The sequence below is a fragment of the Gymnoscopelus microlampas genome (genome assembly GCF_963454915.1).
Source record: "Gymnoscopelus microlampas genome assembly, chromosome: 12".
Taxonomy (NCBI): Eukaryota; Metazoa; Chordata; class Actinopteri; order Myctophiformes; family Myctophidae; genus Gymnoscopelus; species Gymnoscopelus microlampas.
The window spans coordinates 39368022-39384890 of record NC_139949.1 but is presented as its reverse complement, the minus strand read 5'-3'; the positions used below and the strand labels follow the sequence as shown (position 1 = coordinate 39384890).

Sequence of the window (16869 nt, the reverse complement as noted above, 5' to 3'; positions counted from 1 at the left end):
TTAATCCCGTCTGTGTCGGAAGCCTCAAAGGGCGGTAGTGACGGGGCGCATCAGGTGAACGCCGGAATTACAGTCAATGTAAACAGGAAGTAAACGAAGTGGGGGTGGTGTTCGGCCACAAACGGGATTAAAACACATATCTATTGAAAAATATGGACTAATACATAGCACAAAGACTCCGAAGCGTGAGTTAACATTTGGGGCAACCGGGTAAGCACTTTATATATTTTCTTTGTACGTGTACGGAGAAGTACGGGCTTTACTGGTGAAAGTGCAGGCCAAGACTATCGTAGATACGAAAGTAAAAGTCAGACTTGATCAAATACATGACAGTCTTGATCCAAGGCTGAAGGAACCAAATGGCCTCTAACTCTGAGAGTGTAGTTAGGGGCGCTGGAAGTCATGAAGCGCGCGTGTGCGATTTTTTTTTCACATGTGTCCCGCGATTTCTTTTCACATTTTTCACGTTTTTTCACCTTTTTCAACACATTTTTTATTCCCCAAAGTTAAATACATCATTGTTTTAATATATAAGTGTGTATATAGACGTTAACAATTATATATACTTGTTTAATTTACAACAAACAAAAAAAATCTTTAAAAAAAATCTAAATGTTTTCCAATTTCTTTCTTTCTCTTCCCCACCACCAGGGGTGCTGCAGTACCCTCAGCACCCCACTTCCCGCGTTCCTGAGTGTAGTGTACTACTCGCAGCCCAACTTCAGGTGAAGGTAAGCCGTCGTAAAAATACAAATAAAAACACAATGATTTAGAAGGAGTCATGGCCTAGCTAGAAAAGGTGACGCAACTCATAATTTTGTGTGAACCATATGGCTAAGATTTGTGTAGCCGGCCGGGTATCCCCTTTTGGAACCTCACGAGAGTAAGGTGCCAAACGGGGCTACATTTTGTGCACTTTATTTACTATAGCCTATAACACATTTTATAATTGTTTGGTGAAAAGGCCAATTATTTGACTTTGGTTGCCCCCCTGTGTTTAATTGGAGCAATGTCTCTAGACATTAATTAGCCAACTATTTGACAGTGCAATCCAACCAATGATGGCCTTTTAAAGTAGTGAAGGTTTGGGTGCAGACTCTAGAGCATTGGTTCTCAAAGTGGGGTCCGAGGACCCCCAGGGGTGCTTGAGGGGGTTCCAGAACTTCCAGGGGGTCCCCAGCTAAATGATGGACAGGGACCAAATGGACCCTTATGGGTCTGTAACTCTCAGAGTTAAATTTACATTTTACAATACGAATTGGGGTCCCAGAGACATACATGCCATTAAATGGGGGTCCGTAGCCTAATGCATGTCAAACTGGGGGTCCTTGAAATTAAAATGGTTGAAATCACTGCTAGAGAGCCGTAAAAAGCTTCTCTTATGGGGGTCCCTGGCTTATCTTTTCAAATGGGGGTCCGCGGTCTAATAAGTGTCTATTTGGGGGTCCTTGGCACGAAAAAGTTTGAGAACCACTGCTCTAGAGGTCAGTCACCAGGACTAAGGTACAAGCAGACAGAGACCCTGCATGCAGAATTATGTAGGTTCATATTAATTATTAAGTCCCTCAGGGCTCAATTCTAGTGTGTTTTCTGTTATTGGAAAGTTTCGCTGAAAATAGCAGCTCGCACACTGCATTCCAACCACTATCAGAGTAAACATTGGGGTTGGATGAATCAACGCAAAACTCAAAACAAACTTAATTGCTATCTTGGGTGCCTACTGGTGGCTCAGCCAATTTGGACACAGGCGTATATCCTCCTGGTTAGGACGAGGACCCTGGTTTGAATCTGACCCTTGTCTTGTCTCGCATGTCTTTCCTTTCTGCCCTTGGTTTCCTGCCTCAATATACTCTCATTCTTCCTGCATGTTAAAATGTTATTAAGTTTAAAGGGAAATTTCACTTTCAAACATGTTTGGGCTCATTTTAATGTTTGGCTTTTGTGAGAACCCCAGACAGTTTTTAAGTCACTCGATTCAGTATTTAGATATTTGATATTCATTTTATCAGACTCCGTTTTAACCAAGATAGATTCATCGAAAACACCCGTCCTTGGTTCTGGTGACTGATATTGTCCTTCTAATACATGAGGGGTATAATAAAGTTATTGAAAAATCACGGCCCCTCACGTATAAGAAGGACAATATCAGTCACCAGAACCAAGGACGGGTGTTTTCGATGAATCTGTCATGGTTAAAATGGAGTTTGAAGTTACAATGGGCATAGGAAAGGGGCGTGTCTGATAAAATTAATATCAAATATCTATATACTGAATCAAGCAACTTAAAAACTATCTGGGGTGCTCACAAAAGCCAGAGTAGACGACGACGTTAAAATGACCTCAAACTTGAAAATGAAATATCCCTTTCACTTAAACTTGAGTGCTATGACATAAAAATATATAGTAAATTAATTGTAAAGAAATAATACACATGATTCATTTTCAACATTCTCACAGACAGGGAATACATTGTAAGCCAAATACTTGCAGTCTTTGGCTGTACTTCATGTAAAATTAAGTGTTTGTGTTTCAATAGAATACATCTGTTATAGGAACTACAGTTAAATGGCTTGATAAAATAATTAAATACAGTTGACTGAAAATTATCCTGTAAATTAACCATTCTATATACACATTTCTTGTCTTAAATTAAACTAAAGCTTAGGATTAGTGTAATTGACAGAAGAGATTTTTACCATCCTCGTTCAAAAGAGGACCAAAGTATGGATAGAGTTTGTGTCCACATGGAGTGGTGACTTGATCAGTGAACACATCCAGACAAAAAGAGCACAGGAACTGTTCTTCAGACAGGAGACTGCTGGCAGAGGCCATTTCTACACACAGACAATTCAAGTAAAAGTGTGAAACACTGAAAATACATCGTTCTTTATTGATATTATTTCAATTCCAGAATCATAAAAGCAGGAATACTCTAGCCTACATTGAATAACTGCACTTACATCAGTTAAGATATTGGAATGTAGAATCCATGTGTGGAAAGATATAAAAGAATACACTAATACCTCATTGATTTAAATCCTAAACGGTCAAAAAGGTTACAAAAGCAGCATCATCATACAGGTATTTTCTTCTCATTTTCACTATAGTGTGAATATTTCACGCTTTAGTGGGGCTAGACATAACACTTTAAGCAAATTTAAGCAAATTAATTGCAAAATGCAATGTGTTGTGAGCTTGTAGATTGGCAATTCTTTCTATTTTTGAATTGTTTTGAAATACATTCCCAAAATAGGGACATTAGGTTGTCAATGGCTAAGCAAAACATTTTGATTCCCAAAAAAACAACTGTGAACCATGTGCTAACACGCTTCTGACATAATTTTACATCTCTTCAGGCTATTACATTGTGTCAGGGCTCTGCATGTCTTACTTCAATAGATTAACACTGTCATCAATATTTCTGATTATTTTACTTCACAGGCTGGCCAGAAGAAGACAGAGATCCACATTGGTTCCAGTTTGGTATCTCCGAAGTAACCGATCTTTGGGTCGATAACTCGATGGTGGCTTTGGAGAGCTTGTTCGCAAAGGCTGGCAGGTCCTGTGGAATGGCCATGCTGTCCTCAACCTTTGTAAACATGCAAATGATGCCATCACTGTGGAGAGAGGGGCAGCAACAAGGTTAGGAGCAGCTCTGCTATTTTGTTTTTATTTGTTTTTAATCAACAGCACCAAAGAGCATTAACTTTGGGGAAGTCGCAATCGGCTTGTAGACAGCTTGTGGATAAATTCCCTGATCAGAGTAGTAGTTGGGGTTTGGGCATCCTTTTGTTATTGTTTTCAAATTTCAATGTGTGCTTGTGTTGCACATCGACTTGCATTTCAGCTCTCTATGCACCATGAGCTTTTGGATGAGCACTCTGAACACCTCAAGTAGAAAGAAAATCAGCTCAAAGCTGTAAAAGAAAAAGCTGCTCTGCTTTGTAGACTGCACAAACCTGGCTGTGTGAAAACATGTCCTGCTTGATCCGGGACTAACCAGGACTGTTTGGAAGAAAAGTGTCTTTTTTTTGTTTTGGCACTGCATGGGACGTGTACAGATAAGTATGCCTGCACAAATAGGCATTGTTAGGCATGCATGGTTTGTGTTGTGTGTGATGTCAGACCAGACCTCTGGTCGGCATATATAAAGTATTTCAAAGGTTAAGAGAACCCGAGCTTGGTATTTTTTATGAGATTGAGATTTTGCCCAAGAAACTGGTCCTGTCTGTAGCAACGAGAGAGAGAGAGAGAGAGAGAGAGAGAGAGAGACATATAAATACAGCACTGCGAAACATACTGAAAACCTGTCGTGTAATACTACGGAGAAGCACCCGATTTTCTTTGAAAGCAAATAATCTATTCCTACATACTTCAAACATGCCAGATCATTTGGGCAGTGATCAGAGGAAGGTCAAAGAGGAAAAGAAAGCAGATGATGGACCTATCAGAACTTTGGATGAAGGGGACATTGCCTTGCTGAAAACCTATGGCCAAAGCACATACTTCAGACAGATTAAACAAGTGGAAGATGACATTCAGCAGTTGCTCAAAAACATCAATGAGATTCAAGGCATCAAGGAATCAGACACGGGCCTGGCTCCTCCTGCACTATGGGACCTGCCAGCCGACAAACAGACACTTCAGAGTGAGCAGCCACTGCATGTGGCAAGGTGCACGATGATTATCAACCCAGACACAGACGATTCAAAGTACATGATCAGTGTTAGACAGTTTGCCAAGTTTGTGGTAAACCTGAGTGACCAGGTCGCCCCTAATGACATCGAGGAAGGCATGAGAGTTGGCGTTGACAGAAATAAGTACCAGATCCACATTCCCCTCCCTCCTAAGATTGACCCAACCGTAACAATGATGCAGGTGGAGGAAAAACCTGACGTGACTTATAGTGATGTGGGTGGATGTAAAGAGCAGATTGAGAAGCTCAGAGAGGTGGTAGAGACTCCTTTGCTCCATCCCGAGAGATTTGTGAATCTGGGCATTGAGCCTCCTAAGGGTGTGCTGCTCTTCGGACCCCCCGGCACGGGGAAGACCCTCTGTGCCCGAGCCGTGGCCAACCGCACTGACGCCTGCTTCATCAGAGTCATCGGTTCCGAGCTGGTCCAGAAGTATGTGGGAGAGGGAGCCAGAATGGTCCGTGAGCTCTTTGAAATGGCCAGGACCAAGAAGGCCTGCCTCATCTTCTTTGATGAAATCGATGCCATTGGAGGCGCTCGCTTTGACGATGGCGCCGGTGGGGATAACGAGGTCCAGAGGACCATGCTGGAGCTAATCAACCAGCTGGACGGCTTTGACCCGCGTGGCAACATCAAGGTGCTGATGGCCACCAACAGACCTGACACCCTGGACCCTGCCCTTGTCAGGCCTGGCCGCCTGGACCGAAAGATTGAGTTCGGCCTGCCGGACCTGGAGGGGCGCACACACATTTTCAAGATTCACGCTCGCTCTATGAGTGTGGACAGAGACATCCGCTTTGAGCTGCTGGGCCGTCTCTGCCCCAACAGCACAGGTGCAGAGATCCGCAGCGTGTGCACAGAGGCCGGCATGTTTGCCATCCGCGCTCGCAGGAAGATCGCCACAGAGAAGGACTTCCTGGAGGCAGTGAACAAGGTCATCAAATCATACGCCAAGTTCAGCGCCACATCTCTGTACATGACCTACAACTAAGATCCTCTGGTAGGCTTCGTATTTATGTCAATTTAGCGGAAGAACAATATCTGTCTTTTTGTTGTCATTCTTGATCACTCAAAAATAGAATGTTATCCATGGTTGTGTTCTTTACATCAAATAGTGTTGTATAATTTTGTTATCACTCGGGTGTATTAGCAAATATAAAATAGTTGAGTTATAGGTCATATGTTTACAGAACATATAAAGCAGAAATAAAAAGTCACATTTAGGATTTTTGTGCGAACTTGACAGCACTACTGAAGCAGGACAGTGTCACACAGTGTCTTTACCAGCAGTTGACTGGATACACAACGGTATGGTGTTTGTTTTAGGCTTTAATCCTGGTCTGAATCAATTATGAAAGCTAGCAACTGTGTCTGTAGCAGTCCGGACCGGACTAAGTGGGAACGTTTGGCAAAAATGACACCTTTTGTTTTTTTTGTCTTTTTTTTTTCTGCTGCTCTTTCACGTTTGAGACAATATTAAAATTGAGCTGTAGATATGAGATTAGAATCACCTGTGATGTCATCTATTCCCGAACTCTCCCAAGTAGGCATGTTGTTGCATTGGACGACGATGTATCATCAAACATGATGGGCGTCATAGTGTAAAATAACGTCCATTTTTTAAAGTTAAATATTTCAAAAAGATTCTAAACGTCTCCAGATCTAAGCTATTCCTGAATCCTGAATGAGATGAACATTTTATGAAACTTCTAGTTGAAAATATGACGGAGCTAGAGCATGGCAAACATTTGAGAAAAATAAATAAATAAAAAAGAAGTAACAATAACATAACTGAACTCTCTCAAGAGATCCTGGACATGGACTAATCAGCACCAAGTTTCTTGTGCACACTGCCAGTTGATCACATAAGTACCGCCACTATTTTAGGAATATTTAACTTTTTGTTTTATAATGGAATTCAATGGGGCTCTGATAGGGCTGAAACCTTGCCCAAGTCATACGTCATTGATATGTCACAGATCACTGACGTCACAGATGACTGACGTCACAGGCTGGCCACATGATATCCAAGTTGGTGCCATGTGGATCCTGTCATGCACAAGTTAAATGGCTTGATAAAAGAAGTAAATACAGTTGACTGAAAATAATCCTGTAAATTAACCATTCTATATACACATTTCTTGTCTTAAATTAAACTAAAGCTGAGGATTTTTAGTGTAATTGACAGAAGAGATTTTTACCATCCTCGTTCAAAAGAGGACCAAAGTATGGATAGAGTTTGTGTCCACATGGAGTGGTGACTTGATCAGTGAACACATCCAGACAAAAAGAGCACAGGAACTGCACTTCAGACAGGAGACTGCTGGCAGAGGCCATTTCTACACACAGACAATTAAAGTAAAAGTGTGAAACACTGAAAATACGTTGTTCTTTATTGATACTATTTCGATTCCAGAATCATAAAAGCAGGAATACTCTAGCCTACATTGAATAACTGCACTTACATCAGTTAAGATATTGGAATGTAGAATCCATGTGTGGAAAGATATAAAATAATACACTTAATACCTCATTGATTTAAATCCTAAACGGTCAAAAAGGTTACAAAAGCAGCATCAGCATACAGGTATTTTCTTCTCATTTTCACTATAGTGTGAATATTTCACGCTTTAGTGGGGCTAGACATAACACTTTAAGCAAATTTAAGCAAATGAATTGCAAAATGCAATGTGTTGTGAGCTTGTAGATTGGCAATTCTTTCTATTTTTGAATTGTTTTGAAAGATATTCCCAAAATAGGGACATTAGGTTGTCAATGGCTAAGCAAAACATTTTGATTCCCAAAAAAACAACTGTGAACCATGTGCTAACACGCTTCTGACATAATTTTACATCTCTTCAGGCTATTACATTGTGTCAGGGCTCTGCATGTCTTACTTCAATAGATTAACACTGTCATCAATATTTCTGATTATTTTACTTCACAGGCTGGCCAGAAGAAGACAGAGATCCACATTGGTTCCAGTTTGGTATCTCCGAAGTAACCGATCTTTGGGTCGATGGTGGCTTTGGAGAGCTTGTTCGCGAAGGCTGGCAGGTCCTGTGGAATGGCCATGCTGTCCTCAACCTTTGGAAACATGCAAATGATGCCATCACTGTGGAGAGAGGGGCAGCAACAAGGTTAGGAGCAGCTCTGCTATTTTGTTTTTATTTGTCTTTAGTCAACAGCACCAAAGAGCATTAACTTTGGGGAAGTCGCAATCGGCTTGTAGACAGCTTGTGGATAAATTCCCTGATCAGAGTAGTAGTTGGGGTTTGGGCATCCTTTTGTTATTGTTTTCAAATTTCAATGTGTGCTTGTGTTGCACATCGACTTGCATTTCAGCTCTCTATGCACCATGAGCTTTTGGATGAGCACTCTGAACACCTCAAGTAGAAAGAAAATCAGCTCAAAGCTGTAAAAGAAAAAGCTGCTCTGCTTTGTAGACTGCACAAACCTGGCTGTGTGAAAACATGTCCTGCTTGATCGGGGACTAACCAGGACTGTTTGGAAGAAAAGTGTCTTTTTTTTGTTTTGGCACTGCATGGGACGTGTACAGATAAGTATGCCTGCACAAATAGGCATTGTTAGGCATGCATGGTTTGTGTTGTGTGTGTGATGTCAGACCAGACCTCTGGTCGGCATATATAAAGTATTTCAAAGGTTAAGAGAACCCGAGCTTGGTATTTTTTATGAGATTGAGATTTTGCCCAAGAAACTGGTCCTGTCTGTAGCAACGAGAGAGAGAGAGAGAGAGAGACATATAAATACAGCACTGCGAAACATACTGAAAACCTGTCGTGTAATACTACGGAGAAGCACCCAATTTTCTTTGAAAGTAAATAATCTATTCCTACATACTTCAAACATGCCAGATCATTTGGGCAGTGATCAGAGGAAGGTCAAAGAAGAAAAGAAAGCAGATGATGGACCTATCAGAACTTTGGATGAAGGGGACATTGCCTTGCTGAAAACCTATGGCCAAAGCACATACTTCAGACAGATTAAACAAGTGGAAGATGACATTCAGCAGTTGCTCAAAAACATCAATGAGATCCAAGGCATCAAGGAATCAGACACGGGCCTGGCTCCTCCTGCACTATGGGACCTGCCAGCCGACAAACAGACACTTCAGAGTGAGCAGCCACTGCATGTGGCAAGGTGCACGATGATTATCAACCCAGACACAGACGATTCAAAGTACATGATCAGTGTTAGACAGTTTGCCAAGTTTGTGGTAAACCTGAGTGACCAGGTCGCCCCTAATGACATCGAGGAAGGCATGAGAGTTGGCGTTGACAGAAATAAGTACCAGATCCACATTCCCCTTCCTCCTAAGATTGACCCAACCGTAACAATGATGCAGGTGGAGGAAAAACCTGACGTGACTTATAGTGATGTGGGTGGATGTAAAGAGCAGATTGAGAAGCTCAGAGAGGTGGTAGAGACTCCTTTGCTCCATCCCGAGAGATTTGTGAATCTGGGCATTGAGCCTCCTAAGGGTGTGCTGCTCTTCGGACCCCCCGGCACGGGGAAGACCCTCTGTGCCCGAGCCGTGGCCAACCGCACTGACGCCTGCTTCATCAGAGTCATCGGTTCCGAGCTGGTCCAGAAGTATGTGGGAGAGGGAGCCAGAATGGTCCGTGAGCTCTTTGAAATGGCCAGGACCAAGAAGGCCTGCCTCATCTTCTTTGATGAAATCGATGCCATTGGAGGTGCTCGCTTTGACGATGGCGCCGGTGGGGATAACGAGGTCCAGAGGACCATGCTGGAGCTAATCAACCAGCTGGACGGCTTTGACCCGCGTGGCAACATCAAGGTGCTGATGGCCACCAACAGACCTGACACCCTGGACCCTGCCCTTGTCAGGCCTGGCCGCCTGGACCGAAAGATTGAGTTCGGCCTGCCGGACCTGGAGGGGCGCACACACATTTTCAAGATTCACGCTCGCTCTATGAGTGTGGACAGAGACATCCGCTTTGAGCTGCTGGGCCGTCTCTGCCCCAACAGCACAGGTGCAGAGATCCGCAGCGTGTGCACAGAGGCCGGCATGTTTGCCATCCGCGCTCGCAGGAAGATCGCCACAGAGAAGGACTTCCTGGAGGCAGTGAACAAGGTCATCAAATCATACGCCAAGTTCAGCGCCACATCTCTGTACATGACCTACAACTAAGATCCTCTGGTAGGCTTCGTATTTATGTCAATTTAGCGGAAGAACAATATCTGTCTTTTTGTTGTCATTCTTGATCACTCAAAAATAGAATGTTATCCATGGTTGTGTTCTTTACATCAAATAGTGTTGTATAATTTTGTTATCACTCGGGTGTATTAGCAAATATAAAATAGTTGAGTTATAGGTCATATGTTTACAGAACATATAAAGCAGAAATAAAAAGTCACATTTAGGATTTTTGTGCGAACTTGACAGCACTACTGAAGCAGGACAGTGTCACACAGTGTCTTTACCAGCAGTTGACTGGATACACAACGGTATGGTGTTTGTTTTAGGCTTTAATCCTGGTCTGAATCAATTATGAAAGCTAGCAACTGTGTCTGTAGCAGTCCGGACCGGACTAGGTGGGAACGTTTGGCAAAAATGACACCTTTGTTTTTTTTTTGTCTTTTTTTTTTCTGCTGCTCTTTCACGTTTGAGACAATATTAAAATTGAGCTGTAGATATGAGATTAGAATCACCTGTGATGTCATCTATTCCCGAACTCTCCCAAGTAGGCATGTTGTTGTATTGGACGACGATGTATCATCAAACATGATGGGCGTCATAGTGTAAAATAACGTCCATTTTTTAAAGTTAAATATTTCAAAAAGATTCTAAACGTCTCCAGATCTAAGCTATTCCTGAATGAGATGAACATTTTATGAAACTTCTAGTTGAAAATATGACGGAGCTAGAGCATGGCAAACATTTGAGAAAAATAAATAAATAAAAAAGAAGTAGCAATAACATAACTGAACTCTCTCAAGAGATCCTGGACATGGACTAATCAGCACCAAGTTTCTTGTGCACACTGCCAGTTGATCACATAAGTACCGCCACTATTTTAGGAATATTTAACTTTTTGTTTTATAATGGAATTCAATGGGGCTCTGATAGGGCTGAAACCTTGCCCAAGTCATACGTCATTGATATGTCACAGATCACTGACGTCACAGATGACTGACGTCACAGGCTGGCCACATGATATCCAAGTTGGTGCCATGTGGATCCTGTCATGCACAAGTTAAATGGCTTGATAAAAGAAGTAAATACAGTTGACTGAAAATAATCCTGTAAATTAACCATTCTATATACACATTTCTTGTCTTAAATTAAACTAAAGCTGAGGATTTAGTGTAATTGACAGAAGAGATTTTTACCATCCTCGTTCAAAAGAGGACCAAAGTATGGATAGAGTTTGTGTCCACATGGAGTGGTGACTTGATCAGTGAACACATCCAGACAAAAAGAGCACAGGAACTGCACTTCAGACAGGAGACTGCTGGCAGAGGCCATTTCTACACACAGACAATTAAAGTAAAAGTGTGAAACACTGAAAATACGTCGTTCTTTATTGATACTATTTCAATTCCAGAATTATAAAAGCAGGAATACTCTAGCTAGCCTACATTGAATAACTGCACTTACATCAGTTAAGATATTGGAATGTAGAATCCATGTGTGGAAAGATATAAAAGAATACACTTAATACCTCATTGATTTAAATCCTAAACGGTCAAAAAGGTTACAAAAGCAGCATCAGCATACAGGTATTTTCTTCTCATTTTCACTATAGTGTGAATATTTCACGCTTTAGTGGGGCTAGACATAACACTTTAAGCAAATTTAAGCAAATGAATTGCAAAATGCAATGTGTTGTGAGCTTGTAGATTGGCAATTCTTTCTATTTTTGAATTGTTTTGAAAGATATTCCCAAAATAGGGACATTAGGTTGTCAATGGCTAAGCAAAACATTTTGATTCCCAAAAAAACAACTGTGAACCATGTGCTAACACGCTTCTGACATAATTTTACATCTCTTCAGGCTATTACATTGTGTCAGGGCTCTGCATGTCTTACTTCAATAGATTAACACTGTCATCAATATTTCTGATTATTTTACTTCACAGGCTGGCCAGAAGAAGACAGAGATCCACATTGGTTCCAGTTTGGTATCTCCGAAGTAACCGATCTTTGGGTCGATGGTGGCTTTGGAGAGCTTGTTCGCAAAGGCTGGCAGGTCCTGTGGAATGGCCATGCTGTCCTCAACCTTTGTAAACATGCAAATGATGCCATCACTGTGGAGAGAGGGGCAGCAACAAGGTTAGGAGCAGCTCTGCTATTTTGTTTTTATTTGTCTTTAATCAACAGCACCAAAGAGCATTAACTTTGGGGAAGTCGCAATCGGCTTGTAGACAGCTTGTGGATAAATTCCCTGATCAGAGTAGTAGTTGGGGTTTGGGCATCCTTTTGTTATTGTTTTCAAATTTCAATGTGTGCTTGTGTTGCACATTGACTTGCATTTCAGCTCTCTATGCACCATGAGCATAGGACTTTTATGAACAGACCTGTTAGACAAAGTATGTTAAATGTAAATGTGTTGTTTTACATTCTTTTGCCTAATAAAATATTCAATCAATCAATCAAAGCTTTTGGATGAGCACTCTGAACACCTCAAGTAGAAAGAAAATCAGCTCAAAGCTGTAAAAGAAAAAGCTGCTCTGCTTTGTAGACTGCACAAACCTGGCTGTGTGAAAACATGTCCTGCTTGATCGGGGAATAACCAGGACTGTTTGGAAGAAAAGTGTATTTTTTGTTTTGGCACTGCATGGGACGTGTACAGATATGTATGCCTGCACAAATAGGCATTGTTAGGCATGCATGGTTTGTGTTGTGTGTGATGTCAGACCAGACCTCTGGTTGGCATATATAAAGTATTTCAAAGGCTAAGAGAACTGGAGCTTGGTAGTTTTTATGAGATTTTGCCCCAAGAAACTGGTCCTGTCGCAACGAGAGAGAGAGAGAGAGACATATAAATACAGCACTGCGAAAGTGACTGAAAACCTGTCGTGTAATACTACGGAGAAGCACCCGATTTTCTTTGAAAGCAAATAATCTATTCCTACATACTTCAAACATGCCAGATCATTTGGGCAGTGATCAGAGGAAGGTCAAAGAGGAGAAGAAAGCAGATGATGGACCTATCAGAACTTTGGATGAAGGGGACATTGCCTTGCTGAAAACCTATGGCCAAAGCACATACTTCAGACAGATTAAACAAGTGGAAGATGACATTCCGCAGTTGCTCAAAAACATCAATGAGATCCAAGGCATCAAGGAATCAGACACGGGCCTGGCTCCTCCTGCACTATGGGACCTGCCAGCCGACAAACAGACACTTCAGAGTAAGCAGCCACTGCATGTGGCAAGGTGCACGATGATTATCAACCCAGACACAGACGATTCAAAGTACATGATCAGTGTTAGACAGTTTGCCAAGTTTGTGGTAAACCTGAGTGACCAGGTCGCCCCTAATGACATCGAGGAAGGCATGAGAGTTGGCGTTGACAGAAATAAGTACCAGATCCACATTCCCCTTCCTCCTAAGATTGACCCAACCGTAACAATGATGCAGGTGGAGGAAAAACCTGACGTGACTTATAGTGATGTGGGTGGATGTAAAGAGCAGATTGAGAAGCTCAGAGAGGTGGTAGAGACTCCTTTGCTCCATCCCGAGAGATTTGTGAATCTGGGCATTGAGCCTCCTAAGGGTGTGCTGCTCTTCGGACCCCCCGGCACGGGGAAGACCCTCTGTGCCCGAGCCGTGGCCAACCGCACTGACGCCTGCTTCATCAGAGTCATCGGTTCCGAGCTGGTCCAGAAGTATGTGGGAGAGGGAGCCAGAATGGTCCGTGAGCTCTTTGAAATGGCCAGGACCAAGAAGGCCTGCCTCATCTTCTTTGATGAAATCGATGCCATTGGAGGCGCTCGCTTTGACGATGGCGCCGGTGGGGATAACGAGGTCCAGAGGACCATGCTGGAGCTAATCAACCAGCTGGACGGCTTTGACCCGCGTGGCAACACCAAGGTACTGATGGCCACCAACAGACCTGACACCCTGGACCCTGCCCTTGTCAGGCCTGGCCGCCTGGACCGAAAGATTGAATTCGGCCTGCCGGACCTGGAGGGGCGCACACACATTTTCAAGATTTACGCTCGCTCTATGAGTGTGGACACTGGACAGAGACATCCGCTTTGAGCTGCTGGGCCGTCTCTGCCCCAACAGCACAGGTGCAGAGATCCGCAGCGTGTGCACAGAGGCCGGCATGTTTGCCATCCGCGCTCGCAGGAAGATCGCCACAGAGAAGGACTTCCTGGAGGCAGTGAACAAGGTCATCAAATCATACGCCAAGTTCAGCGCCACATCTCTGTACATGACCTACAACTAAGATCCTCTGGTAGGCTTTGTATTTATGTCAATTTAGCGGAAGAACAATATCTGTCTTTTTGTTGTCATTCTTGATCACTCAAAAATAGAATGTTATCCATGGTTGTGTTCTTTACATCAAATAGTGTTGTATAATTTTGTTATCACTCAGGTGTATTAGCAAATATAAAATAGTTAAGTTGTGTTATAGGTCATATGTTTACAGAACATATAAAGCAGAAATAAAAAGTCACATTTAGGATTTTGTGCGAACTTGACAGCACTACTGAAGCAGGACAGTGTCACACAGTGTCTTTACCAGCAGTTGACTGGATACACAACGGTATGGTGTTTGTTTTAGGCTTTAATCCTAGTCTGAATCAATTATGAAAGCTAGCAACTGTGTCTGTAGCAGTCCGGACCGGACTCCGACACATCAGGTGGGAACGTTTGGCACAAAGGACACCTTTGTTTTTTTTGTCTGCTTTTCTGCTGCTCTTTCACGTTTGAGACAATATTAACATTGAGCTGTAGATATGAGATTAGAACCACCTGTGATGTCATCTATTCCCGAACTCTCCCAAGTAGGCCTGTTGTTGCATTGGACGACGATGTATCATCAAACATGATGGGCGTCATAGCGTAAAATAACGTCCATTTTTTTTAAGTTAAATATTTCAAAAAGCTATATATTCTAAACGTCTCCAGATCTAAGCTATTCCTGAAGGAGATGAACATTTTATGAAACTTCTAGTTGAAAATATGGCGGAGCTTGAGCATGGCAAACATTTGAGAAAAATCAAAGATGAAGAGAGTGGTGCCTTTGATGAGCCCCGTATTGATGTTGTCATCAATGTTTGTTTATTGGACATACGGACATACACACGGACACACAAACAAAGTCAGATATAGGAGTCGTTGGCACCACTCAAAAATGAATACCGTAAATAAAATAAAGAAGTAACAATAACATAACTGAACTCTCAAGAGATCCTGGACCTGGACTAATCAGCACCACGTTTCTTGTGCACACTGCCAGTTGATCACATAAGTACCGCCACTATTTTAGGAATATTTAACTTTTTGTTTTATAATGGACTTCAATGGGGCTCTGATAGGGCTGAAACCTCGCCCAAGTCATACGTCATTGATATGTCACAGATGACTGACGTCACAGGCTGGCCACATGATATCCAAGTTGGTGCCATGTGGATCCTGTCATGCACATGTTGTCAATTTGTTTTTATTTTTATATGCTGTGATGAACAGAAGTGAACTGTCATTATTTATGACACACAGAGAGAGGTGTGTCATAAGACACACAGCTTGCCAGACAGAGAGGCACTGACTGGACTCATATTGCCCTTCAGGGCAGCCAACCCCTCACCCCTCACAACAACATTGTCCTTCAATGTCACTCAGACTGCACACAGCCACTGGGACTGAGACACAGTGGGTTGAGACACAGCTAGACGTTGTCCCCATCTCTCTCAGGGTGTATAGTGTCTAATGCCTCTATAACGCCAGAATGGCTGAAGGCGCAGATGGGGAGGAAGAGATTCAGTTCTTGCGTACGGTAAGCAATGCAAAATTAACTTTTTTTCCTAACATGATTGTTGCGATTGTTGAAATTAAATTAATGAGTCACAGTGTCGGATGAACGAGGACTGTCCTCCCACAGAGGCTAATGTTTTCAATACTAGAACAGCTCATGTGATGTTATATTATAGTCAACTTGTTCAGTCACAGAGTACGATAATACTTTTACTTTTACGTTTATAATATTGAATGGCAGCCTATGGAGAATAGGCAGACTCTTTTGCATTTGTCATTTCCCTCAGATAGACTATGAAGAATATTGATTGACATGGACAGCTGGCTGGTTTGTCACCATTGTTATCTATTTATACACCGACAGGAGGGTATTTCATGTTACTGTTTGGTCGGAGAAGAAAACTGTGTAGTGACACAGTGGCCAAGACACTTGGAACACATTGTTTGATTGATGTGAATATTCTTAAATACTGTACATGACTGTATTGATTTACCATTGACATGGTTTGTATGACATTGGGGTGTGTTTGCATTGTTCATCAGACATCAGAGGTTAAAAGCAGACTGATAGTTGTACTACACTATAGAGTGTACTATTTGGGCCCTCATGGGTGAGTAAAATCCTGAGTGTACTTTATGGAGTTCAAATATCTCTCAGGGTTTTGTTGTGATAGAAGCTTGTGGCTGGAGGGTTGCCAGTTTGAATCCAAAACCAACCAAAGGAATCTATGTGGGGAATGCTTGGTCTTCCCTCCACTGAGCAAAGCACTCAGCCTTCTCTCAGTGTTGCCAGAGAAGTCTGTACATGCTTAGTCCATTTTGCATTGATTTATTTTTTTATTTAATACAAAAATCTATTTAGAAATGTTATTCACAGTATGTGAAAAAAGAAAAGAAAAAAGGGAGGGACTTCCTTGGCCTATTGTCAGCGTGCACAAGAGATTTGGCACCGATCAGTCCAGTGGTTTGTGAGATTAGTCCTGGACACAGACAGACAGTGAGTCAGAGCCCTCTACTGCACTGCCTGCCTCCGAGCAGCCACAGCGTAAAATGTTGTATCATGTTTTCATCATACTGGTGCAGCACCCGTTGTCAGTGTTGTCATAGTACTGTGTGCTATGACATCAGTACCTGTTGTCATCATTACCTGAGTACTTGGAGGCCAGTCTATGTATGTGTGATGCACCAACTTGGGAGAG

General features: G+C 42.4%; 3 protein-coding genes and 1 pseudogene across 6 annotated transcripts in view; all 4 read left to right on the top strand.

Moving 5' to 3' along the window:
- Positions 1-4380: 4380 nt before the first annotated feature.
- Positions 4381-5685, top strand: LOC311057142 (26S proteasome regulatory subunit 7-like; the record flags this gene model as incomplete). The annotated part of the gene is made up of 1 exon (XM_084074085.1): positions 4381-5685. One exon carries the CDS (start codon positions 4381-4383, stop codon positions 5683-5685), a length of 1305 nt encoding a protein of 434 aa, XP_083930211.1.
- Positions 5686-8562: 2877 nt separating this feature from the next.
- On the top strand, positions 8563-9867 carry LOC311057011 (26S proteasome regulatory subunit 7-like; the record flags this gene model as incomplete). The annotated part of the gene is made up of 1 exon (XM_084073884.1): positions 8563-9867. The coding sequence occupies one exon, from the start codon at positions 8563-8565 to the stop codon at positions 9865-9867; it is 1305 nt and encodes a 434-aa protein (XP_083930010.1).
- A 2959-nt stretch (positions 9868-12826) lies between these two features.
- Positions 12827-14138, top strand: LOC311057050 (26S proteasome regulatory subunit 7-like; annotated as a pseudogene). Its single transcript has one exon. The product of its transcript is annotated as a 26S proteasome regulatory subunit 7-like (transcript).
- A 1438-nt stretch (positions 14139-15576) lies between these two features.
- The window catches only part of LOC311056918 (ryanodine receptor 1-like), a 115123-nt gene continuing 113830 nt past the window's right edge, over positions 15577-16869 (top strand). For all 3 annotated transcript variants that reach the window (XM_084073767.1, XM_084073766.1, XM_084073765.1), the window contains exon 1: positions 15577-15692. In XM_084073767.1, coding sequence (XP_083929893.1) covers positions 15645-15692 — 48 coding nt within the window. In that variant the 5' untranslated portion in view covers positions 15577-15644. The remainder of the gene's footprint in view (positions 15693-16869) is intronic.